The following is a 25432-nucleotide window of genomic DNA, read 5'->3' as shown; positions in this document are numbered from 1 at the left end:
GAAGAAGCCTCAGCCTTGGAATGAGAGCTGAGGATACCAAAGGATGGTCTTCACCTGGAGGGAGGAAGGAGAAGTAGAAGAGGTTGATGCCATGGATTTTTCAGTGGCCTGGAAGGAACTAGAACACTACAGACTCCCCTTGTCTGTCCTGTGCAAAGGTAAATCCTTCTCAATCAGTTGCCAAAATAAACCCCAAATCTGTTTTTTAAATCTGTTGTAGTTTTCTGCCTAATAGGTCCCAGTCTTTTGTGTTTCACAGGGAGGTACTTATGGACCCCTCAAATATGCCCTAAAGTTTGCAATTACTACTGTTGCACTGAGGATTTATGAGAAGCAGAATGAAGCTGTATGTAGAGCTGAAGTTTAGGGCACTACAAGCAAAAGCACTACATGCAAAAAGAAAAAAGAGTTAGAGCTCAGTTTCAAGTACCATTCTTGTTGGAAGGAAAGAGTTTGTCACTCCGTTGTGTGTGAGCATGTAACAGTGTGGTTGAGAAATAGTGCCTTGGATCAACACTTTGCAGTGACGTGTCTAAAGCAATTATTCTTTGAAGACAGGAATATAACAAGAACCTGGGTCTGGGCTGTGTCTGTGGGAACACCTAGTCACATAAGAATCAAAGGGTGCATGTTCTAGATCAAAGTAGCCCATACTTCCTAATACATCTCATTATCATACCATTCATCTTTATTAAATTCACTTGTTTTAATTAAAGGAATGGATACTTTGCATCAGAGTTTAAGGGGTCTGTTGGGCACTTGAGATTAAATCAATGGTTTATTAACAATTTTATCTGGAAAGTAGATTCGATTATTTAAATTATGCAAAGTAGCATCATTTTTCTTTCTCAGTAGAATAAGGTTATGATTAGGAAATAACACTTGGAGCATGAAAGGTCTGCTTGTCATTATTTTTCACCTTCAGATCTGGGATTTTAGAGTGAAACCATTCATCTTTAATCTGGCTTTATGATATTACATCAAATTTTGCAAAATGAAACCAGTGCTGCAGTAGTGTCTAACAGCAGGTGTTTTCCAGTGGCGATGTGGGAAACGCCAGTGCTGGAGACTTGATTCAGTTGGACCATCTTTTCAATTTGTGTTGTATTTTCGTGCTGTTGGAGCAATACATCTTGTTAATCAGTTCATAAAACAGTAGGATTAAAAAGAATGCACTGGAGGTGTAAAACAGTCAACGCCAAGAGAGTTCCAAGATTAGCTTAATAAATAAAACATAATTGGATAAAATAGGCAAGTAATGAGTTGAGGGCAGCCCCAGTGTGTAATTTCTTGGGGTCAGTGGCAATGCATCAGCCTACACTGCATCTGGGTAAAGCCTAGAGGGCATGTAATGGGGTGTCATGAAATTGTATGAACACTGCTCTGCTGTTGAGATGTGTTGTTTCAGCCTTCTCCCACCAGCACTTTCAAGTGATGCAGCAGCAACTGCTGCACGTGCTTTTGATTTTTCCCAGGAGAGGGTAGAGAAAATGGCTCTTATTAGAAAAAAGAAGCCGTAATTGGGGCTAGCAGGGAGCCAGCGATGTGTGTAGGGTATGGTGCTCCCTCCCTGCCTGCCTGGGCTGTGCTCAGGGAAGCAGCAGCACTGGGGGAAGCTGTTCTCCCAGGGTCATGCTCTGTCCAGCCCTACAGGGCCGTCGCCTCTCACACAGGTCACTCTGCTTCAAGCAACCCAGCAGGCAGAAGGAAAACCTCTTCCTCAGGTGGAACCTGTGGCTCAGCCACAGGCAAGCAAGACCCAGTGAGCAACATCAGCATTCCTGCTGGAAGCAGTAGCATCATCTCTATGCTCACAGCGTTCGGTTTTATCGCTTACCTGCGCGCTGTCGCTGCTTGGGCTCCACCTGGGCAGTCATGTGTTGCTCCTCTGGGGGAGGCAGTAGCAGCTACCAAGCCAGATGCTTCCTAGATGCCTCCTGAGGCCCCTGCTGTCCAGCCCATTCCTCTTCTGAGACAGTGAGCACTGTGTGATGCTGCATGACTAAAACCCATCACAGCCTGGTTTATTGGGCATAATCAATTGATGAGTCTGGTTTAGCACCTCAGTTTCTGATGTTAATAAATAACAGTACCCTTCCCCTAGTGACAAGTGCTAATCAATGGATTACTGATAGCAGATCTTCAGATCTGCACCACAATGAGAACCATATAATTGGGAAAAAAAATTATATATACATGCAATTAAACACACATTCAAGCACACACAGTGTCATCTGTCCTCCACACCAAATGCGCAGCAGCGCCGGGTGCTAAAATTTGCAATGAATTATTTATATGATGAATTATCCCTCTTTCCTCCCCTCCTAGAATATCCAATTGCCTGTTTCCATTTTTGTTTCGCAGAGATTTATTATTCAGGATTTATTCACTGGATATCTTACTAAACATTTCCTGCTCTTTCTCTCCATAACACATAATAACACACATCTCGTTTCCTGGTAGCACCTATCCATCCGCTCCAACGGGGTCTCCCAGTGTGGTGACACCGTGAGCAGTGCCATTTTTACCCAGACAGTTTACAGTCCTCTTTGTGAACCAATTGCAGATGTTCCAAATTTTGGATGTTTATTTTCTCACTGAAATCAAAACAGTTCCAGCCCCCAAGCGAATGATCCGCAGTTACAGACAGAGATTGCGACTGCGCGTGAATGAATAATTTGGTTCTCATCAGTATTTAGTGCCATGTTGCTCAGTTCCCTGGAAGCCTTTGAGAGGGTGGGAGGAGAAGATGAATGCCCAGGGAGAAGTCATTTGAAGGTTTGCTGATCTCCTGCCCCTTTGGTTCCTCGGTTTTGCCACACAAACATAAGGAACAGCACTTTACAGTCAAGGACTTCTTTGCCCTGGGTGTTGCACCTCTCCATGCCTGGGACCTGTTCCTGTAAAGATTGTACAAACCTGAGTCACCTCTGGTTTCAGGGGGAGCTCTTCAATGCCAATTTGCTATGTGCTGGGATAATACCTGGGATAGTCCCCTATCTAATGGTTTAAAGGAATCACCTACACAGGAGAATTTTCTGTATTTGGGGCTTTCGTTTATTTGGTATCCATTTAACTGGCTGCCCTAGTACCTTCCAGACATACACGTGGCTTCCAGCATGTGAATCCCAAATCTGCCTCCGGTATCTGTGTTTAATGTTTTTTGTACCTTATAAATTTTTGAGAGCGGCAAATCTAGTTGTGGAGGTGTTTTTTTAATGTGCCCCTGGCTGGGAGTCGCTCCGTGCTGAGCTTTAAATCACGACAGAGATTTACAGTTGCGATAGAGGTGGAGCTGCAGGCATCCAAAACGAGAGTTATCTGTGCAGTGTTCACATACCTCTGTAAATAATATCCCGGGGATGTCTTCCTGCTCCCCCTGAAATCACAAACAGTAATACCCCCTAAGAACAATAGCACTAAAGCTGTCCTCAGGTTGAAAATAATCGCTTTGCCTGCGTGTGAAGCGCAGCCTCGAGAGCTCTTTGGCTGGGTAGCAATATTTTACCTCTAATGACCTCAAACCCGAGCCAGCCATTTCTGCAGGCTCTACAAAATCCTGGTGTGCCATGAATCGGACCCGAAGGTAGCTGCCTGCCTTCACCTGAGCACATCCCTCTCTGCTGCCTCCTGCACACTCCGAAGGCTTGGGGAAAATCTGCTCGGAACGTACCGGGTTTTCTTTACTAATTTTGGCTTTCTTATTTAGTCAGATCCTCCCATTTTTGGATGATCGAACCTCTGCGCCTTCTGCATCAGAAAGAGGAGCCACGTGTATTTTGCTGAGATTATTTTGTTGAGGTGCTGCAGTTGGAACAATCCTGTGGAAAGGGAGAAGTCGGGATGCTGTGCGCCTACACCAGGTATTTTTTGGTTCCCCTTAAACATGCCTAATTTAGTTCTAAACTTGTGCCTTTCCTCCCTTCCCCAAACTCCCACCCTTGAAACCTATTTGAAAACGATAAGGATAGCTGTAAAAGATGTCAAAACAGGGACATGAAAACAGAAGGATAACTGGATAGTGGCTCCCGGGGGGCTCTTTTTCTTAATCCTGGGTTACTTTTGGTGAACTTATGCTTTTGAGCAGCCCCTTGGGCAGAGTGCTCGCTGCCTTGCCTGGAGCAACCCGGCTGCTCTGTGAGTTGACAGAGTGGGAGGTAAGTGGCAGTAACTAATGGCAATTAGCAGAGGTCTGGACAGTTATGTGTCCCTGAAGACATGAGCTCCTCTGGGGATTGTGTCTTCACAAAGTGAAGTTGTTTGTCACCCTGCAGAAAGTGATAATCTGCATCCCTCCGTGCCGAGGATTTGCTGTAGGATTTGCCCAGCTGCCTTGCAAGAAAAAAAAAAAAGAAAAAAAAGAGATTTTAATTTATTTTATTTGTGCTTCCCAAATCTGTTGAAGTAGTAAGGAAGGAATGATTACCTTCAGGGAAATCACCCATCAGTTGCTATCAGTAATAACTTGTTTAATGCTTATGTAGCACTTGACGGTTTTATGACTGATGTGCCAAAAAGGAAACAAAACCAGAGGGGTTTGTTTTTAAATGGCAAAGGATAGTTTCTGCTCCCAGGTAATGGTTAGAAAACTGCCCCTGACTCCCCAAACCTGAAAGATGCCTCTGACAAAAACGTAATGAGGGAGAAGGTGAGAGGTTGAATGTAGAGCTTCAAGACCCGTTTGCTAAATTGCAGGAGGGTTTAATAAATCCCATTTCTCACGCATCCCTGACGGTCTCCCCAGCCCTCTCTCCCGCCTCCGTCGCTGTCGGGATGTTCCGCAGCGCTCCCGCAGCCCCGACCCCTCCAAGCGGCGGCTGCGTGAAAAAGAGGAGTGGGAGAGCGCTGCGCGCCAGGCGGCCCCGCATTCCGCCGTCCCGGCTTGCGGGCAGGATACAACCCTCCAAGATGGATGTTTGAGTAGCCCCCGGCGGCGCGGCACAAAGCGCTGCGCGGCTCTGCCGGGGGGCTGCGGGCCGGGCTCCCCCCGGTGCCGGGGCTGCCCCCGGGCCCGCCCCTGCGCCGAGCGGTGTCGGGGCGGGGCGGCCGCGCCCCGGGGCACCCCCTGCCCGCCCGGCCCGGCCCGGCCCGGCCCGGCGGCAGCTGCGAGAGACGCGCCGGGCGCCGCCGCTCCGCGCCCCTCCGCGCCCCTCCGCCAAAACTTTTGCCGGCCGCCCCGCCGTTCCTCCCGGGAAGAGGAGGAGGAGGAGGAGGAGAAGCCGGGGCCGTGCCCTCGCCCCGGGCGGCGGCGGGTGCCCGGGGAGCTCCCAGCTCCTTTTCCCTGCGTTTTATTGTTTTTCTTCTTTTTTTTTTTTTTCCCCCCCTTTCCCCCGCTGGGAGGGGTGGGGAAGGGAAGGGGCTATAAAGCGCGAAGGGACGTGCGTGACACAGTCCCCGCTGCTGCAGCCCGTCCCCGCCGGAGCGGGGGGGGTAGGTAAACACCCGCCCCCCGAAAAGAAAAAAGCCTCTCCCCTCCGCGGGAGGGACGGGACGGGACGGGACCGGACGCCGCAAGGTAAGGCACCGGCACCGGGCAGGCGAGCCCCCTCCGACTGCCGCCGGGGCGGGCGGGGGTCGCAGTGCCCCCACCTCGGTGCGGAACCCTTCGGCCAGAGCGGGACGCGGCCACCCCGGCGCCGTCCCTCCCGCTGCGGCGGCAGCGCCGAGCCCCGCGTCCCGGCACCGCTCCGCCGCGGGATGCTGCCGGGGGGACCTCGGCGTCCTCCCGGGTCCCCGCCTCGCCTTGGAGCTTTGGGTTTTCCCCCCCGCTTTTGCCCTCTTACAGCCGGCGGCGGCCGGTGCCCCACAACCCGGGCGGCTGCCGGGAACCCCCGGCTCGTCCTCGCTGCCGCTGGGCGGGTGTGTGCCAGGCAGGCAGAGGCTCCGGCTTCGCCAGCATCGTACGTTGTTTTCGGGGAAAAAAAAAAGTGGCTACCAAAAAAAAAAAAAAAAAAAGTAGACAGAAGACTCAACGGTGGGATGTAAGTGCGGAGATTTGCTACGTGCAGCCTGGGTTGCGCTTTTATTTCGACAGCAGAGACAATGGCTACAAAGCGTTGTTTAATCACTTGCAGATATAACTTTTATGTATCTAAACCTTCACAGTTAAAGGCTGGCGCGGATTTTTGAAAAGCTGTGATTCTGTGACTTTTTTTTTTCTGGATGTATTTAATACTTGAGCAGTAATGTGCCCTGGTTCCTCAGATGGGTTAGCTTGGTGCCAGGGATGAGCGTGATCTTGTCTGTGCCATGCTGCCCAGGGCTGTTCTGGAAATCATCCCGGTGGACATCGACGTGGACTTAGGCAGCCTCTGCAAGGCTGGTTTCAGAGAGAGGGTTGTGAAGCTTGTAGCTTCCCTTGGATTTTCCCTCCCCGCCAAAGGATCTGGTTAGCATCTAGTTACAATCGTTAATTAAAGCACTTAAATAGTATCGCTGTTCTGGTGGCTTGACTGAGCCGCATGGGGCGAGCTAAGCGGGGAGGCAGGATCCCTGCCGTAAATACACGGATCTCCCTGGCCCGGCTGGCTGTTTGTGAGCAGATGTCAGGAGACATTCAGTAACACCGGTGTGGCACTGTGCTTCCACTGGAGCATCCTACCGTCAGGCAGTACTGGCAGCCCCATCTGGCACTGTCTTACGATGGGCTTCCAGCCTCGATGCACTGATTTCGTGCTTGGTCGAGATGATGGAGTTGTATCTGTGTAAAACTGGAAGAGGTGAGAGCGACTGGAGGGTGAATTCCTCCCTGGGTGGTTGACAGCGAGTGATTTATCACATTAGTGACCCTGGCAAGGCACTGCTGGCTTGTCCATAACCTGGTTTCCGTAAAAATAGCGCTCGGGTGTTAGACATCATCAGCACCCTTGGCTGGGCTGTAAGAGGGAGCAGGGGAAAAAACTTTGTATTTCTGCTCAGCCTACTTTGAAAATCGCTGATTCTTAGCTATTTTAGGAATGGCATTTCAGATCACTCCTTGTTGGGAATGCCTCATCCTGCCGGCCTCGCTCTCCTACCTCATAGTTAAACACATACGTACCTGGAAGAGGAGAGCTGCTGCAGGCAGCTTTCTAGTACCACTACAAATCTCTGTGAGTACCTAATGTCTAGGATTTAAAACCTATTAATAGTTGAAGGAGGAGAGGACTTTTTATGTTCTACTCTGACCATTAAAAATGTGATGAAGCTGAAATGTGCAGCAGTGCATCATGCGTGGGGACTGTGTGGGTGTATTCAGGCTCCTGTGCCTGTGTTTTGTTCTGTGGTGAGAAGAGAGATACCTTGTGTGCTTTCTGTGCCAGCAGAAAGAGCCCCTCTTCATTTTGAAAGGGCTTGGTAATGCATCTGAAAAATTCCTTCTGCCTTGTCACCTTTTTGTGATGAGGTTTTGGGCGCGTCACGCTTTGTGCCTGCACGGCCCTGCACAGAAACCCCACTGATGTTTCTGCTGTGTAGGGTGGGCACCTCAGCGTGTCATGGCAGCCCTGCTAGTGAGATGACACAACACACGTGGGGACATGCCACGCTCTGTGGCACCCCCGAGCAGAGCCAGCTGCTCCCTGGTGTGAGCCACACCTGGAAGGAGGTGGCACGGCTGTAACTTGCTGCTGGTGTTGCCGACCAGCTGGTCACCTCCCGCCCCGGTCACCCTGGGGAAGGTCAGGGTGTGGTGATCGTATCACAGTTTCAGAGGGAATTTGAACACTGTGTGGGATGCTGATCCCACAGAGATTAATATGGGCCCCTTAATTAATTGTAAGAAGGCTGTCACAGAGGTGAGGCAGAGCTGTGCAGGATCGCCCCGCACGCCTGTGTTGTTGTGGACGGCGACTTCGGAAACGCCGAGGAAAAGCTTTTAGGTTTCCCCCAATGTTTATAAATACAATATGGTGCAAACTGTCAAGCAAGCTGTTCAAAATCACATAGCGCCTGTGCTGCCTTCCCTGCTCGGCTCGAATGCCTTCACCACGTACTCCGTGTTCAGCTGACGCTTAAAGCTCCCGGCACACAGCTCCAGCCCATCTGCCATGGCTTTTCCAGCACCCCTCTCCAGCTCCTGTGAGCTGGGCTGGGGACACAGTTGGTGCTGTAGCTCCACCTTGGGAGTCCTGAGCATCCTTCAGTGCCACACTACTCCTGGCCAGCTTGGCAAGAGCCCAAGCTGCCCCTGGAGCATCCTGGCTCATACATCCCAACTGCACGTATGGGCAGAAACACCGTCTTCGAGTCCCCTTCGTCCTCCTTAGAAGGTTTGCCCACCTTAGAAGTTCCCTGAAAATGAAGGGGTAAACCCCTTCCTGTTAGCTCCAGCCATGCTGTGGCCTTCTGCTCCCTGTCCCGTGCCTTCAGTAGGGCTGGATTGAGCCTGTTTGCCGGATGTTTCACTCTGAAGTGTGCCAGGGTCTTCTGCCTTAATATATATAAAAAGACAAGATGTTTATTAAACTCAGACCCTGCTTTTTCTTCTACAATTTATATCCCAAGAGGCTGGTGATAAACAGTTTATTAAAAAGAAATCCTGATTTATTTCTGCAAATGGTTACATTTCAAGCTGGTACCGAACGGCTTTGTAGGAGACCACCTTTTATGCTTCCCGTGGCAGTTTAAAAGATTGCTAGAAAAATAATCCAGAATCTAAGTAGGTTTGGATAAAGGCAAGCCAGGACTGTACGTCAGGGTATGTGGTGCTTTTATGCAGCGAGGCGGCGGATTTTACCACAGAACATCTGGGTACTGGCTTCAGTTACAGCCCAGATTTTAGTGGGATAACAAGTCTTGTTTGGCTTCGCGTTCATTTTGAAGTCACTAAACTTTATGTGAATAATAAAACTGTAAGCCCATTACTTCACTGTTTTCAAGGGGCTGTTTCAGCCCTCCTTCGGGGTCTCGCATCTTTCTAGAGCTGGTTTTATTTTGCCTTGCTAAGTGGGTATTTACCTTTTCAGCCCCTGGCCTGCTCTGGCAGGAGGCTGATTTACTAATTTGTACCAATGGACACACCAGGGACGGCGGGTTTCCATCCCACCCCGCAGAACGTGCACGTTTTCTGCATTAGGGGCAGCCTAATGAAAACTGCACATTCCTTGTGCAGAGCATTCAGAGGGGCTGATGTTGTTCATGTGGAGGACGACAGAGCTGCTCTGGGCTACCAGTTCAGCCACTTGTGAGAGCTAAAATAACGGGGGAGGTTTTGCTTTCTTTTCCTGTTTGATTATAAAATGCAGAGGAGAAGGGTGGACCTGACTGAAGGAGGGAAGGGCCTCCTCCTTCGTGTAAGAAAACAAGTTTTCAAGCCCTTACGAAAGGGTGTACATACTGGTGGGAATGCCCAGCTCCAGGGATGATAACCTCAGCTAATAACATAAATGTTTGGAATATAAGTTTTGTGTGAGAGTGTATTGACAGGCCATGAGACTGATGTTTACCTTGCTTACAGAGCACCTGGTGCGGTACCGAATGCCGCTGGTGTCACTGACTGTATGGGCAGGAATAAACTAGAAGAAGTCAGGATTATGTCAAATATCGTAGGTAAGAACAGTGAGAAGGGACTTAAGTACTACTTGAGCTCTGCTGCATCACGAGTGGAGCAGTGAGTGAGCGAGCAATGCCTTGGAGAAAAGGCAGAGCGCAGAAGCCGCGTTCCCCACTCTGTTTTACATCGTGACTGAGATGTACTTCAACAAAAATCCTCATTAGATCAAGCAAGGATAGTTTCTGCCTGAGAAAATGACTCAAATAAGCCTGATGCTTATGGATGGATGGAAGGAGCTTTGAAGACCGAGGAGATGTTATGTTTGAAAACTTTAACGAGATGTCATTAGGAGAGGAAGTATTTGCCCTTAGATCGGGAAAGAGGTCAGGATAATAAATCATAACTCCAGGAGAATGTGCTTAAAGCTGGAAATACGTTAAGAGCAGGAGAGAGAGAGTAAATATTAAAAAGAAATTTGTTCTTTCAAAATTAGTTTTCTCTTTTGCTGTATGCAAGGACACCCATGGAACAGGAGAAAGATAAATGTTAACATGGAGCTGTAACAGGAACCAGTCGAAAATCCCATGACTGTGTAGATGGCTTTGATTGCATCCCAGGGAGCGTGTCAGTCGTGCAGGACACATCAGAAACAGGCAGAGTGTGGTCTCAGTTCATATGTGAGGTAGCTGATACTCTGATTTCACCAAAAACGTGGTGGGGGACATTTTAGAGGACGGGTTTTAAATGCCCTTCGAGTAATCAGCAACACGAGTTGTTTGAGAACCCAGCCCCAGTACATGACTGTTTCAATGAACAAAAATATACCTGATTAACCAGAAGGATGCAGGCAAATCCTGTGCTGAGCATCTTTCAGTGGGCTCTGTCCTCCCACCTGAGCAGGTAATGGCAGCATGTGCAGCATTTCTCACAGATTTCTCCAGAGCACGCGGGGTTGTTCGGGTTTGGCCTGAACTGGGGCTGCTCTGGCTTCAGGGTAATTAAATTCAGTAGTTGCAGAGATGTTTGTTGCTGGTGTGACAGCTGAGATAAGAAGCAGTGGGTACTTACTGCGAGCACCTGGAAAACTGGAAACCAGAAGGCAATAATTTATCTTTCCTACTTCGTTCCCCCCCTTGGTGGGTCCGGATATGAGGATATGAGCGCCCCTCCAGCATGACCCTCGCACGCTCACAGCGGGACACACCTCCAAGGCCCACACCTCCCCTGGGGCCTCCAGGGGAAAAGCATTGTTTGCCTAATTAAGCAAATTTATTTATTATTATTATTATTATTATTATTTAAGAAAATGTAACTTTGAAGGGGTTGAAACTTTATTGGGGAGTGAGAAAAACGATGCTTTTCACCTTTCTCCCTTCTGACCTGCTCAGTACCAAAATAGAGCAGTGCTAGACCAGCCACTGCTCCTGCTGCAAAGGGATCACAGGTTCTTCACACACGTTTGCAGGGATGATTAAACAGGGTGGAAGGTTTTTACAAAGCAGCCAGAACATCGTGGAGAAGGGAGCCTTCTCTCTCTCCTACTTGCTGCTTTGTTTAGGTGCAGCAGATTTGCTGCTAATTTGTTTATAGTCAAACAGTCTAAACGTGTCTCAGCGTTCTGAAACCCAGAAACCTGATGCAAATTAAGCAGTTTACAGATTGGGATGATGATGGTGCGGGAAAGCCAAGTGTCTTGGAGCTGCCAGCTGGTCTCTGGATGTGAAGGAAAACATCAGTGAGCAGCACTGACGGTTTCTAGTCCCCATTCCTTCCCTTCCTTTGGCTATTAAATCTGTGTTTAATTCCCCAGGGGCTTTCTCTCCTGGGTAAGTATTACTTACTTGAGTATGATTTGTAGGGCTAATAGGATCTTATCCTTATTTGGGGAAGACCCCAGGGGCGCTCTCAAACTGATTTTTCAGTAATGAGAAATAATGAATAAAAATCTAATAGTCCTAGGGGGTATTAAAGTTACAATTTTGCAGGGAAGATTTAATGTCAGTCAATTAAAACTTTTATAATCCTGTTATAGTACAATGGTTGGGAAAAAATAATACAAGGAAAAATAAGTAGGTTTTAAGACCCTCTCGCATCACGTGAACAAGTCTAACTTAATTTAATTGTTTGAATTTTAAAGCAAGAGTCTGAGACGTCTCCTGCAAGTGTGTGATAGCAGAGTGGCAGGCTCAGGGAAAGAAATGTGCTGTGTTAATTTACAGAGTGCATTCTAATTCCCACTCATCTAAGGAAAAGCAGTTGCAAGGTGTTTATAAGAAAACCCAGGCAATTAGGCCTTTAACTCGAAAATGCATCTTAGTGAGGTGCACTTTCAGTAGCCCAAAACACGCTCTGGCTTGACCTGTTGCTCATGGGGTTCATGACCAGTCCCACTTGGAACTATGGGCTTATCATTGGTTTCTCCAACCAGGGGCTGAGCAGACCCCAGCTTGTGGCCCTTGGTGAAAAAGCACCAAAGAGCGGATACTTTTTTGAATTTACAGCTTTTTGGGTTTTACAGTGAGGTAGTAACCGTGATGCTGAAATGACACTTTGTCTGTTAGCAGTAACTTTCATCCAAGATTGGTGTAGCCGTTTCCAGTCCCTAGTGAAGGGACACTCCCAGAAAAGGGTGCCCAGAAGGCAGTGCTGGATCCCGTGCCACAGCTCTCACCACGTTTACCCCCTTTGGGAAAGGAAATGCCCTTGGCACGCATTTCAGTCATCTCTGAATGCAAAAATTCCTCTTTTTCCCCCCTTCTTCTCCCTTCTTTCCCCTGCTGTCAGCTGAGGATGTATGGTTGCCATAAGAAGGCCTGAAGGTTTTGGGGCTGTTTGGATGTTCACTCACCCATGACAGTGTGACCTCCCCACCGTATGTGTTCCCCGGGCTTTTGTTGGCAGTAACCAGATGAAGGACTAACCTTTCGCCTGCCAGCCTGGACAAATAAACACTGGCCCAGCAGTGGAGTGGAGCTGAAACCAACCCTTTTGAAAAACAGATTTTTCACATCCCGTACCACAGCTCTGCAGCTGACCCTGGCAGGTTTGAAGCTCTGGCAGCACATCCCTTTGGAGCACTCATCTTTTTGCACTTGGGAAAGACTTTCCAGCTGGGTCATGCAGAGGTCCTCTGCTTAGAAAGCCAAAAAAGTGCTAGAAAGAAGGCTGAAGACTAGCAGCTCCCAAACAAGCTCCTGTCCTGCTTTGAGGCTGGTGGCTGGTGAGCTGTGGTGTCTTACAGCTCTCCAGACAGGTCTGTGTGTCAGCTCTGACCAAGGCTCACGTGTGGCAGCAATTCCAATGCTTGTGCCTCTCCACCTCCTGTCCATTTTGCCCTTTGGAGGCAAATCCTTGCTCAATCACATGGCTTCTTAGTGCTGGAGAGGTTGAGCGATGCTGTGTGAGCAGCTGGGGGAGGCTGGGATTTTCTCTGGGGGCAGTGGGAAGTGATCCGTGCTGGATCTCGGCGAGCCCTTGCTGCTGTAACCGTGGCTGAGATCTGCCAGCTCCAACACCCAGCGTGCTGGTAGAACTATGTAAATATCAATAGCTGCAGCACCGCATTTGATACTTTCCATTTCCAAACACTTGGCAAATGTTTACATATTTCCAGCAGCCCTTTTCCAGCTAGGGAAAATGAGACACAGCATCTGTGAATTACGGGTGTATGTAACAAATCATTATGAGAGAGCACCTTAATGGTTCATTAAGGACTTGCAGGGCCTAATATTTCCTTTGCATACCTTGAAAGCTGAAGGCAGATAATATTAAAACTGAATTAAATTTTGGATAGTAAGTTCAATCAGAAAAATTTGGACTCTGATGATAATTAGGGAACGGGAAATTTTGGAGGATCGCCTATCAATGTAACATGTATTACTGTGGTCATAATTAATATGTGTTGGTCTCTCCTCCCAAGTAACAACTGATAGGACGAATGGAAACGGCCTCGAGTGGTGCCAGAGAAGGTTTATATTGGACAGCAGGAAAAATTTCTTCATGGAAAGGGTTGTCAAGCACTGGAACGGGCTGCCCAGGGCAGCGGTGAAGTCACCGTCCCTGGGGGTATTTAAAAGATGTGTCAATGTGGTGCTAAGGGACATGGCTTAAGTGGCAGTGCTGGGTTGGTGGTTGCACTCAATGATCTTAGGGGGCTTTTCCAACCTAATTCCCATATGGGTTAGACTCTGAATTCAGTGGAAAAAGTCATCATTCCTTTGAAGTCAGCTGGGGATCTGGATTGCAGGATTCGGGTGTAACCGAAAGTGACACAGGGATAAGACCGAAAAAATATAGGAGAAAACAGAATAAATTGTATTTTCTCCTGTCCCACATTTAGTTAACTAGGAATGTTCCTGGACTGAAAAAACCCCAGAATCCAACCTTACAGTTGCATTTGGTGCCAGATGCCTGCTATGGTCTCTGTTTGAGTTCCCATTGCTGTGTCTTTGCCCCAGGATATCGACTGTTACTGCAGGGATTGGGGAATTGTCTCCTGGGCATGAGCATGGGTTGTTGCTGCTGCTGCCTTGCTCTGCTCTTCCAGCTGCCAGAGGGCTTTCTGGAGAGCTGCTGCTGCTGTGCTCCACACTGTTGCACAGACATTGCTGGTTGTTACTGGTGAGCCTGGGAGCGCTGAGAAATCCTCGGTGCTAAAACAGGAGGTATGGCAACATTGCAAGTGAGAATTTCTGAGTAGCTCTTGCAGGAAAACTGTGTGTGTAGGGGTGGGAGGTGGGTGTGAATACTAATGCCCTGGGGCTGGCTGTGGCTTGTAATCCTATGGATGTGTGTGGTGGTGTTCCTGACCCTGAAGAAAACCGCGTATCTGATGGAAGCTCTGGGAATCAGCCTCTGTGCACTTAACAGGGTTTCAGAGTAGTCAGCAGTATTCCCTTTTTTAATCCCCTACCAAAAAGTGGAAGGGAAGAAGTGCTCAAGTGATTCCACTGTGCTCATGGCGCAGCTTTCCACAAAGCGTGAGTGCTCTGGTTGTTGCTGGAGCTGCCTGAGGCTTGGCTTCCCCCTGCTCCTGCTCTGCAAGTCACTCTAGTGACCTGCAGCTCCCTGCCTCTCCCACAGCTCCCTGCCCTGCACCAGCCCCTTGTTTTCTCTACTTTATCCAACACCTTGTTGTCCATGAGCAGCCTCCAGGCGAGCGGTATTCCCCAGGCCCTAGGAATGGCTCAAACCACTTTAACTCCTCCGGTAGTTAACGCAGTAATGACTTTGGGTTTATGTTTTAAGCTCTTTGCAAAAGCCCTTCTGATTTCCAGCTGTAAGCCCCGGCGGTGTGAGGATGCGACAGCGGGATGCACGGACACCACTTCTGTCCCTGCTCTTTGTCACGCCCTGGCATTTCAGTCATCCCCGCCCCTCGTGGGTTTTGGCAAGGGCTCTTGCTCGTAGTGGCGTTCTGAAGTATTCCAAAGAAGCAGTGGGAAACTCTGTCCCAAATCCCAATGTGCTGGTGTTGGTTGTAATTTGTAATTGTTCGTATGTTCCTCCCTGCTAATCCCCTTGCTGAAATTCATTACGGAGACAGCGCAACGTACACCCGGAGAGCTGTGCTGAAGGCAGAATGACTTGGCCGGGGAAAGCAGCTATTGTTTTATGATTAAAGGAAGGGATTATATTGGGATTTCCTTGAACAAGGAAAGTCTCTGCCCTACTTTTATTGCTTGTAACAAGGGGATAATAATTACTCTCCATTATAAAACACCTCCAGCTCTTGCGATGAAAGATTTGTGGTAGGGCTGCGTGGCATTCCGGGTTGGTTATCTTAAACAGCCTGGAGTTGTGCAAACTAAGATTTCTCTGCCTTGTTTCTCCAACTGGGCTCAACCCCTGCTGAGACTATGGAAAAAATTCCTCTGAGTCTGACATGAGATTTTCCTCTGGAAGAGCTGGGACCAGTGACCTGTCCCGTGACACTTGCCCTCTCCAGGAGCAACATCCAGCCACTTAGAGGTTTGGGAGGGTGAGCAGGTATGACAGTAAGGACACAGGAGTGACCAAGGGAAGTATAATTTGGGCAGGGGGAGGGCTGCCAGCTGGCTGCCACCCAGTGCTCCAGCACATCCCTTCTTCCCAAGCCACTGCCATCCCTCGCAGGGACAGAACAACTGAGCATTGTACCAGAGGCTGCCGGGGACTCGCTGTTTGTTTGCCTTTGACACTCCCTTGGGTCGAGGTGGCTGTGAAGGGGAGAAGTGCTGGTATGTGGAAAACTATGAGGCATTTCCTCGAGTCTCCCAAATGGTATCTCCTGGCTCAGCTGGTGTTTGAAGCATCCAGCCACCACCAGCTCCAGGGTGACGATTTTGATGTAATCAGAGTTGGATCTGTTTCCACTAAAAGTGGAAAAATAAATAAGGCTCGGTTTAGAAACAAAATAGTCCATGTAAAATTTGATTTTTTGATACCGTATCTCCCTGAGTATGTTTGCTTTTCAACATGTCTAATTTGAGACAGCTCTGCATTTTACAATGATAGCCCTTTGGAGTTAAGCTCTCCGCCAAGCTGTAGCTGCCTGCCACTGTTGTTCATTAAGATTTGGTGGAAATGTACCCTTATTTCCTCATACCTTCTTATTTTCACGTGCTTGGATTTTTTTTTCCTGTGCTACTGTGATTGCTTTGCTAAAACAATACTCCCAGCAAAGGAAAATCGTGGGTTGAATTGGAATTGCAAGAGGCAGTCAGTTAATCCACAGATTATTGACACGGTGGACCCTAAATGCTTCAAAGGCACCATTATAGTCCATCGTGTCCGTGCGGACTTAGGGAGCTTTAATCCACGGATTACAGGTCCATAAATGCTCCTGCCCTCCCAGTTACAGCTGGTCCTGCCAACGGGAGCTGCCATGTCAAGCTGGCTGTGGCACTTCACAAAAATATTTGCTTTTAAAATCCACAGAGACAGCGATACGCCCCTGCATCCCTGTCAGGGCTGCATTCCTTGTCCCGAGCCCCAGGAGAGGTCCCACAGCCCTGCCTGGCCCATGATTTCCCCCACACACGAGGCAGGACCAGACAACAAGTTTTCAAAAGTGCTGCTTTAAAAAAAAAACCAAACCACAAAAAAGCCCAAATGAAAAGCGTACCAAACGTTTTCCAGATCCTTCAGGGAACAGTGAGCATTAAATGGCAGCCCTTCACTTTTCCCCTCTGGTCTCCCCCTAAGCAAACAAATGGCACAGCTCCCGGTAAATACTTTGGTTGCAAAGGCATTGTTTTTTCTTGTTTGCACTTTTAAAAATAACTAATTGTATTACAATCGAAATTGGTAGGTGCTTTTCAACCCCTCTGTTTCTCAGGTGATAACTGTGTGTGCTGAGGCGCGTGTATTTGTGTTATACATCGCTGGAAATGAAGTGTATAATGGAAAAGCTCACTGCCTCTTTACTTGCAGCATTCCTATAATGAGTCAAAGAAGTCACACAGTGCCCTTTTATTTCCAAAGCTGGACTTAAATGGTGTCAATAAATCTGCAGGCTTATTATGAGATGCAGCATGGGTAATGTAAACAGCAAAAAAACCCAGCACCCCAGCACGCCAGAGTTTAAAAATAGGATGTAAGGAGGAAAAAAGTCAACCATCCGTATAATAAAAAAGAGAAGAAATGCAACACAAAAGCACTGTGTCAGGCAGTGCCTTGAAATTATCCTCACTAAATTACAGCCATGCACTTTCCACTCTCTGTAATTAAACATGAGGGTTTGGTTATTCCAGACAAATTTGCTTCAGGTAAACCCAGATCTTTTTTGTTTTGCTGTTGTAAATCCTTTACAGGTCTCTGTGAACTACAGACAGTGGAGGGGTAAAGCAAATGATTTCCACAGATCAAGGCAGTTGGAGATGACTGTCATGCATGTGGTGAATCCAGTACTTTTGCTCCCTTTTTATGGAGCGTGGGTATATTCAGGGACAGTGGTGCTTGGGGCAGTCAGAAAATACTGTAGTCTTGAGCAGTGAAATCAAAAATGGGGTGATTTAATCTTCCCCTGAGGCCTCCTGTTTCTGGCTTTGGTTGAGGATGTGCCCACCCCAGTGATCCTGCAGCCTGTGGGAAAAGCCTGTGAGGTGCTGCCACGGCTCTGGCTAATTTGTTCCTCCACTCAGAACCTGAGCCAGCTGCAAATCCCGTTATCCCCTCCTCTTCTGCTTATAATTGCAGTTTACCTAGAGATTTGCAGGCCTTTTGTGCAGATGAAGTTTGTTATGCAGAGGTCTTAAAGGCAGGACAGAGGGCTGTGTAGGGCTTGTGGAGGTGGGATTCTGGAAAAGTCGGGTAAGGCTCACTGCCTGAGTGGAAATTTTTAAAAAATAGGAATTCATTGTAATCATCATAAACCCTGTGATCTGATTTAGCAATAACTTTCATGTGTATGTGCCTCTAACTGGAATTTATAAAACGTCCAGGCTGATTCTTTGTGGGAGAAGGAAAAAAACACAAGCCTCTGCCAAGGTGGTAGATTCTGAAGTGTTTAAAATAACTCATATCCCAATGTACAGCATGTATTTTTCATCATCTGTTGATCTACTTAGGTAAATACATCCAGGTTTATTAAGCAAACCTCTCCTGAGGTGTGGCTGTTGCTGCCAGAGTGTTTGTGTAGCCCAGGAGCTGCTCACCTGGAGACAGGACTGCCGCATTCCAGGTGAAAATCCAAGGAAACCCTGGCCACCTGCCCTGGGTTCCGTGTCCCAGTGGCCTACAGGCAACACCAGGTTGCCTTGTCCGCTGGGAGAGGACCCCCTGGATGCTCCCTGCTCACAGTCTGGCTCCCCAGAGTGGGTCAAGCCGCGGGACTTTTCCCTCTGGAGTTAAAGCTCAGTTTAGGGAGAGAGTTTGGGAAAAAAGCGAGAGGTAAAGATGGGCCATTAGAGGGCACTTTTGCAATCCTGGAGAAGGAAAACGGTGCTTATTATTTCACTTAGGACTGTTTATTTTGGCACTCTCTTAAATTCAGTGATAAACAGCAGGCAAATCCCTCCAGTCAGCAGGAATATATCAATAAAATATTGACTCGGAGTTTAAAAGAAAAGAAAACAAGATGAACTTGTAGAAAAGGAATAAAAGGCATTTAAGGAGGTGGCACAGTCTAGAGAGCAAAAAAAATCACACAGCATATTTCACTTAATTTGTATGGCTTAGCAGTGCAGTGCTTGGGCCTCAGCTTGTACCTGGCTTCTAAAAACAAATCCAAGGCAAGAAAATCATTTGATGGAAGTTTCTGTGGGCTTGGGGGTAGGGCAAGAATTCACAGGCTCACATCTAGCAAGTGCATTTTCGGAGGTATTTCCAGGTATTTTGGTATGGGATGGGCAGGGATCACAGAACTAACCTTGATGTGTCTCCTTGCAGTTACTCTTAAGCCAAAATGCTGTTACAGTTAGATAAAGGAATCAGAGGCAAATTTGTACCTCAGGGCTGCTCTGTGGTTGGTAATGGGGACAGAAACACTGTTTATGGGAGTTTTTTAAGCACATTAACTGGTGAAATTATTTAAGAAGTGAAGCTTAGCCTGTAATCAGAATGGTTTATTTTAACAAAGGTTACATTGCAGTGGGACTGACTATGGGAATACACAAGGCTGCAATTTCAGGGGGTTCACGTGGAGGACGCTGTCTGCAGAAAGCGTCAGAGTTTCTTACCTAACCAAATAATCTGCTCTAACTGTTGTGATTAAGTTGGAAAGAATTTCTTCCCTGTTGGCCAACGATAACACTCGAAAAATCAATAAACAGCATGTTAGAGCACACGAAACTCATCCTGCTTTGTGTGAGAGGAGGTTTCTGCTGACTCTGGTGACTCGAGTCAGCAAGTATTTTGGATCTTTGCTCCAAAAGGTCAAATGCCATTGAGTTTTCTGATAAGTATCAACACTTCAGTCTGAATTTGAGGAAATATGTCTGTTGCCATCAAAAGCTGGTTGGGATAAAATCTGACAAATGCTGGGAAAGCTAAATCTGGATTTAGGTATAAGTAGCTCACCACTCGGGGGCTTGCAGGGGGCTCTCCCTGCCCACCTGGGACATGATGCTGGGAGAAGCTTTTGCTTTTATCTTTCCATGGTGTTCCACTCAGGGAGGGGAGGATCTGGCTGCAGATACAGGAATATGTGTCAGACCAGGGAGGGAGAAGGCTGAGGAGGGCATGAGTGAAAAGAGGGGAAGATAAAATTGCATCCTGTGAGGGAATGTTAAGGATGCGTCATTCGTGGCTTACGGATGCTTTGGAATTTGCTCCATGTTTTCTCTTCCCTCTTGCATCACCAGTTTCAATGGGAAAATAGATGAAGGGCAGGGACTGAGCTGGACAGCAGGAGCTGGAAAAAACAGTAGAAAGCAGGGCAAGAATCATCTGAGATAACGGGGCCAGAGACAGTGGAGGGCAGGAGAGGGGAGTGTGTAGGAGGGGTGAGCTGAGGGGACCTGTGCATTGGTGGAAGGAACAAGGAGCTTTATGTTTGCTATTTTTGCATAAAATATGAGAGAAGGGTCAAGTGTGTGTGTGTGTGTGTAAACCCCAATCTCAGGAGTAGATTTGATCTTAAAGTTAAAAAGAAAGGGTTTGTTATAAAGTCACAGTTACCTTACAGGAGCAGTGTTTGACTGCACATTCAGCCAAGGGACAAGATAAAACTGTTCCTGCCAGCTCAGCTTTTTACCATGTTTCTCCCCAAAGCCAGTGCTAATACAGTTGAGGTAAAGACCTAAACCTCCTTTGTTTTTCCCCCCCTAATTTGAAATAAATGTTATCATTTAGCAATTTAAACTTGATATAGTCGTACCAAAAATGGACTGTTTCCCCCCCTACTCCCCCCATACCAGAACCATTATATACGAGATCATCTACTGTACTGAAAGGAGATTTCCAGCCTGTCTCACTGTATGTGTTCGGGTAGTCATTACTGACCTACTTGTAGACATAATAATGAAAGGCTGAGATTATGAATTATTGTGCCTAATTTGTAAAGGATTCTCTGCTTTTGTGTTTTGCAATTCCCATCAGGCTTGAGGATTAAGCCCTGCTGAATTGCATGTTAATACCAATGTGCTTTGAATATGTGTGGGTTTATATCACATGTTTTCCTAATTCACTATTTTTGTAAAGAACAACTTCCCTGGAAGTATTTACTCTCCAAAGGATTGTTGGAAGCCCAAACGAAATCTCCTGAGGAGAGCGAGGCCGATGTCCCCTCCATCTGCTCTGTGCTGGCTTTAGCTCCCAAGTCCAGCGAGCTCTGTCTCTGCTGTGGCAACACATCAAGCTGCGGCCCTACCCAAGTATGTGGGAGGCTTTTGGTAGTGACAGGGAGAGATAAACATTTGAAAGCAGTGCATGGGCTTGCTCTCAGTTGCAGTTCAAGGTGGAAGGTGCCTGCAAAAGCGCATATGATGTTGTTACAGGAACGCCCACGTTTCAGCAGGGAATCAGCTGCACGTGGTGCCCCCTCCTGAGGTGGGATTCCCTGTCTTTGCTGTAGGATGCTCCTGCTGCACTGCCCGCTGCTGTTGCTGCTGCTGCCACTGGGCTCCAGGCCCCAGAAGTTCCCGACCAGGGATGAGGAGCTGTTCCAAATGCAGATCCGGGACAAAGCGTTTTTTCACGATACGTCCGTCATCCCGGATGGAGCGGAAATCAGCAGCTACCTGTTCCGAGACACCCCTAAAAGGTACCTCTGCCTGGCTCAAGGGAGGAGGTCGTACTTTGGAGATAGTAGCTCTGTTTGCTGAAATAAAAGCTGGACCCAAACCAGAGAAATACAAATGCCAGTGTTCTGTTTGGTGAAGTAAGTAACTATGCGAGTTTCCATCCCAATCTGGCCTCCCCAGCTGAGGGCCTGTCCAATTTATTTGATTTCTGGGATAAGCCCAGAGCTCCCACAGACCACAGAATTTCCCTGAAGTGGGGCCACTAACCATGTCTGGAGGCAAAGGGAGAGGGAAGGAAATTAGAAACTACAGGCTTAGCCGACCACACTTGTCTCTCTTCATTATTTCATATTGAACTTTAAAGTAGCAGTGTAAGGCAGTCTGATCTGAACTCCCCACTTCCAGAAAAAACTGGGGTTAGACTGGGGAAGAACCTGAGGCTCCAAAGACTTCAGGGAAGAGCAGCATTGCCATCATATCACATTTCTCCTCCAGCCTTCATCGGTGAGAAATACTTTACAATAGATGATGTTTAGAGCTTGTGGGGATGTGGGAGGGCAGCTGGATGTGTCTGTATCTATATGTGCTTCTAGGGCCCTTACCTGGACATAGCATAAATGTGTGTCCTGCCTTGAAGAGCATATCCCTGAATTCCGTGGGAGATCCCATTTCCCTCATTTATACCTTTGTGACTATTCACACTGCACACAGTTAGTGTAGGGGTAAAAAATGTGTCTTGACAAGGAAGTGTGAACTGTACCCCGGTGTCTGAGTGGGAGGACTCCCCTCACCTCCTTAGCTCTCGCCCAGCGGCCTTCCCACATTCCCTCTGCACACACTTGCCTGTCAGTAACACTTTTGACTCCATTGTCCCTCCAGGACCATCCTCAGTCACGTCAGGTCAGTCCCTGCCAGTTGGCTGCCCTCAGGAGTTACTGACATGTGGTCTGTTAACCTTCCCCTAGGTATTTCTTTGTGGTTGAAGAGGACAACACTCCCTTAGCAGTGACTGTGACCCCATGTGATGCCCCCCTGGAGTGGAAACTGAGTGTGCAAGAGCTCCCAGAGGAAGCCAGTGGAGAAGGTTCAGGTAACAAACCACGAACGATTTTCCCTGTGCCACACAGACCTGCTTTTCTCCTGGATTTGAGGTTTCCTCAAACACTGAATCTCACAGCAGGCCCAACTTTATGGTCTCCTGCTGTTTGGATCTTCAGCCCCAGTCCTGCTGTTGTGCAGGAAACGGGCAGGAGGCAGCAACATGAAAGGGAAAAGGGCTACAAAAAATAAAAAGGAAAGCTGAGGTCACAGAGGGCACTGGGTTTCCTGGGGGCTTTGCTGTGAGCTGTGTACACAAGGTAAGAACTGGAGAGACAGGGCTGGAGTTGCAGCAGGGCTGAGCTCACCCCTTTGAGGGGGTAGACCTGGAGCCATGTAACTGCTGCTCAGGAGAGAAAAGGGCTTCGGCTTCCAGAGCCTCTCAACACAAATGCTAAGCTGTCATACACACCACATGGGAGGGTACACACACCCTTGGTCCCCACTGTATTTAGCAACAAAATTTTAGCCTGACTTAAAGGGTCAAAGTCAAGGTCCCATGTCCAGGAACAGGCAAGTGAGTCAGTTCTCCCTGGGGAACTGTGTGGCATCTCCAGGTGGGGTGCCTGATATTCCCATGGAAGGTATTAGCTACCATTCATGAGACTCTGCTAATACTGGCCAGGTAGAATTTCTGTTGCATTTGGTTTTAACCTGAGTGCCAAACCAATTTTCCCCTCTGATTTGACAGAAGTGTTGATTACATCTTCCTCAGAAGACAAAACCTTCCTTTTCATCTCACATTTGTATTGTATGTAGCAAAATGTAGGTGTCTGTTAGAGTTTCATTTTTGCATATTCACAGAGTGTGTCTGTACAGATGTTTTTCTTTGCTTGTAATGCAGGTGACCCAGAGCCTCTTGAGCAACAGAAACAGCAGATTACCAGTGAGGAAGGCACAGAGCTCTTCTCTTACAAAGGCAACGATGTGGAGTACTTTGTGTCCTCTAGTTCCCCATCTGGGCTGTACCAATTAGACCTGCTGTCCACAGAGAAGGACACCCATTTTAAGGTGTACGCAACCACCACTCCGGAGTCGGACCAGCCTTATCCGGAATTACCTTACGATCCCAGAATCGATGTCACCTCCCTGGGACGTACAACGGTGACCCTGGCGTGGAAGCCAAGTCCCACTGCCTCCCTACTGAAACAGCCAATCCAGTACTGCATAGTCATCAACAAAGAGCACAACTTCAAAAGCCTCTGCGCTGTGGAGGCCAAGCTCAGTTCTGACGACGCCTTCATGATGGCTCCAAAACCAGGCCTGGATTTCAGTCCGTTTGACTTTGCCCATTTTGGCTTCCCTGCGGACAACAACTCCGGCAAAGAGCGGGGTTTCCTGAAACCATCCAAGTTTGGGCGGCAAACATCCTCAAAGCCCAGGGTTGACCTGCATAAGGTTTGTATCGGGAACAAGAACATCTTCACCGTGTCTGACCTGAAGCCCGACACGCAGTACTACTTTGACATGTTTGCGGTGAACACCAACACCAACATGAGCACCGCGTACATCGGCACCTTCGCCAGGACCAAGGAGGAGGCCAAGCAGAAAACAGTCGAGCTGAAGGACGGCAAAGTTACAGATGTTTTCATCAAGAGAAAGGGAGCCAAATTCCTGCGGTTTGCCCCCGTTTCATCCCACCAAAAAGTCACCTTCTCCGTTCATTCGTGCCTGGATGCTGTTCAGATCCAAGTGAGAAGAGATGGAAAACTTCTCTTGTCTCAGAGCGTGGAGGGCGTGCGGCAGTTCCAGCTTCGGGGAAAAGCGAAAGCGAAGTATCTCGTTAGGCTGAAAGGAAGCAAGAAAGGTGCTTCCATGCTGAAGATCCTGGCTACAACGAGGCCCAACAAGCAGTCTTTTCCTTCTCTCCCGGAAGACACGCGGATCAAAGCCTTCGACAAGCTCCGCACGTGCTCGTCGGTCACGGTGGCCTGGCTGGGCACGCAGGAGAGGAACAAGTTCTGCATCTACAAGAGGGAAGTGGATGACAACTACAACGAAGAGCAGAAGAAAAGGGAGCAGAACCAGTGCTTGGGTCCAGACACGAGGAAGAAATCGGACAAGGTTCTCTGTAAATACTTCCACAGCCAGAACATCCAGAAAGCAGTGACCACAGAGACAATCAGGGGCCTGCAGCCTGGCAAGTCCTACCTGCTGGACGTTTACGTGATAGGGCACGGGGGGCACTCTGTGAAATACCAGAGCAAATTGGTGAAAACAAGGAAGTTCTGTTAGTGCCCCTGTACATAGAAATATATGGAACTCCGGACTGAGCGTTATCCTACTTCCAAGTATACGGATCGACTACTTGCACAGCTGAGAAGTTGTGAGCTGTATTTGTACTGTGTAGAAAAGATATCAACTTGTATATTTATGTTTACGTAAGTAATTGTTTGGAGGAACTGAGGCTGGTGCTCTCTGGCAGCACCTGGCAATGGTATTGTCATGTGTCCAGTGGCCCACGTGTGATGCTCAGTAGATGTCCAAGGTAGCAGGAGACCTCGGAGGAACTGGCACGCCTTTGCTTCCATATTGCATGAACTGCTTCTAAATTATTTTATACTTAATAAGGCTGAGATCCATCATCTGTCCACCTTGTTACTCACACACAGAACTCACAGACGTACACCCTTTCTCTCAGTGTAGGCGGTAGGGTTTCTGTAAATTATTTTATAGAGTCTTGTTTTAAATGTTTATGTTTCTATGACTGTAAACTATTAAAATCTCTTCCCCCCCCCCAATAAAATACAGATCTAAACTAAGTATTAACTGGGCTGCACATGAAGCAGTTTCATTGCTAATGTAAATTCTTACCTAGCTGATTTCCATGTTTAAATACTGTATGTATTTCATGTACAAAGTTGCCATAACGTTATATTCCTGTACATAAAATTAAAAATATTAGATTATATATTGTTTCTTTCCTTTCCTTTTCTATTGGTATTTCCATTGTGTAGGTTTCTGTAAGATACTGTGTTTCTGGATCTCAGATTTTCTGAATTTTCTCGTTTGTTTTTCCATGCCACCTTCGTTGACTCAAGAGCTTGTAGGGAGCTGCTTAATGGAAAACACACTTCAGAGAAGGAACTAGCCCAGCCCCATTTCAAGAAGCTCAGAACAGGATACACACTGCCCCAGTCCCAGAAGTAAGGTACAGGTCAGGGCCTCAGGACAGGTAACAGACTTTTTCCCTTGATCC

General features: G+C 47.8%; 1 protein-coding gene across 5 annotated transcripts; it reads left to right on the top strand.

Moving 5' to 3' along the window:
- Positions 1–25144, top strand: NDNF (neuron derived neurotrophic factor). 5 transcript variants are annotated; one of them, XM_051804866.1, is made up of 5 exons: positions 1–158; positions 3710–3863; positions 20967–21155; positions 22101–22225; positions 23078–25144. In XM_051804866.1, the coding sequence occupies exons 2-5, from the start codon at positions 3844–3846 to the stop codon at positions 24466–24468; spliced, it is 1725 nt and encodes a 574-aa protein (XP_051660826.1). In that variant the 5' UTR covers positions 1–158; positions 3710–3843; the 3' UTR covers positions 24469–25144. The 5 variants fall into 5 exon arrangements, with proteins under 5 accessions (XP_051660826.1, XP_051660825.1, XP_051660828.1 ...); XM_051804865.1 differs by lacking the exon at positions 1–158 and adding an exon at positions 3449–3586; XM_051804868.1 differs by lacking the exon at positions 1–158 and adding an exon at positions 3449–3586 and having other exon boundaries at positions 20890–21155.
- Positions 25145–25432: the final 288 nt, after the last annotated feature.

This window comes from Manacus candei, unplaced genomic scaffold, assembly GCF_025592945.1.
Source record: "Manacus candei isolate 608988 ecotype Guabito, Panama unplaced genomic scaffold, ASM2559294v1 h1tg000062l, whole genome shotgun sequence".
NCBI classification, from domain to species: domain Eukaryota; kingdom Metazoa; phylum Chordata; class Aves; order Passeriformes; family Pipridae; genus Manacus; species Manacus candei.
The sequence above is the reverse complement of the archived record's forward strand: the minus strand, read 5'-3'. Positions and strand labels throughout refer to the sequence as shown.

What these genes read in the sequence shown, in the direction of transcription:
- NDNF (XM_051804866.1), top strand. Translation starts at nt 3,844, where the DNA reads ATGCTGTGCGCCTACACCAG. An exon ending in TTCCGAGACACCCCTAAAAG is followed by an intron (nt 21,156 to 22,100) that starts GTACCTCTGCCT and finishes ACCTTCCCCTAG; the next exon opens with GTATTTCTTTGTGGTTGAAG. An exon ending in AGCCAGTGGAGAAGGTTCAG is followed by an intron (nt 22,226 to 23,077) that starts GTAACAAACCAC and finishes CTTGTAATGCAG; the next exon opens with GTGACCCAGAGCCTCTTGAG.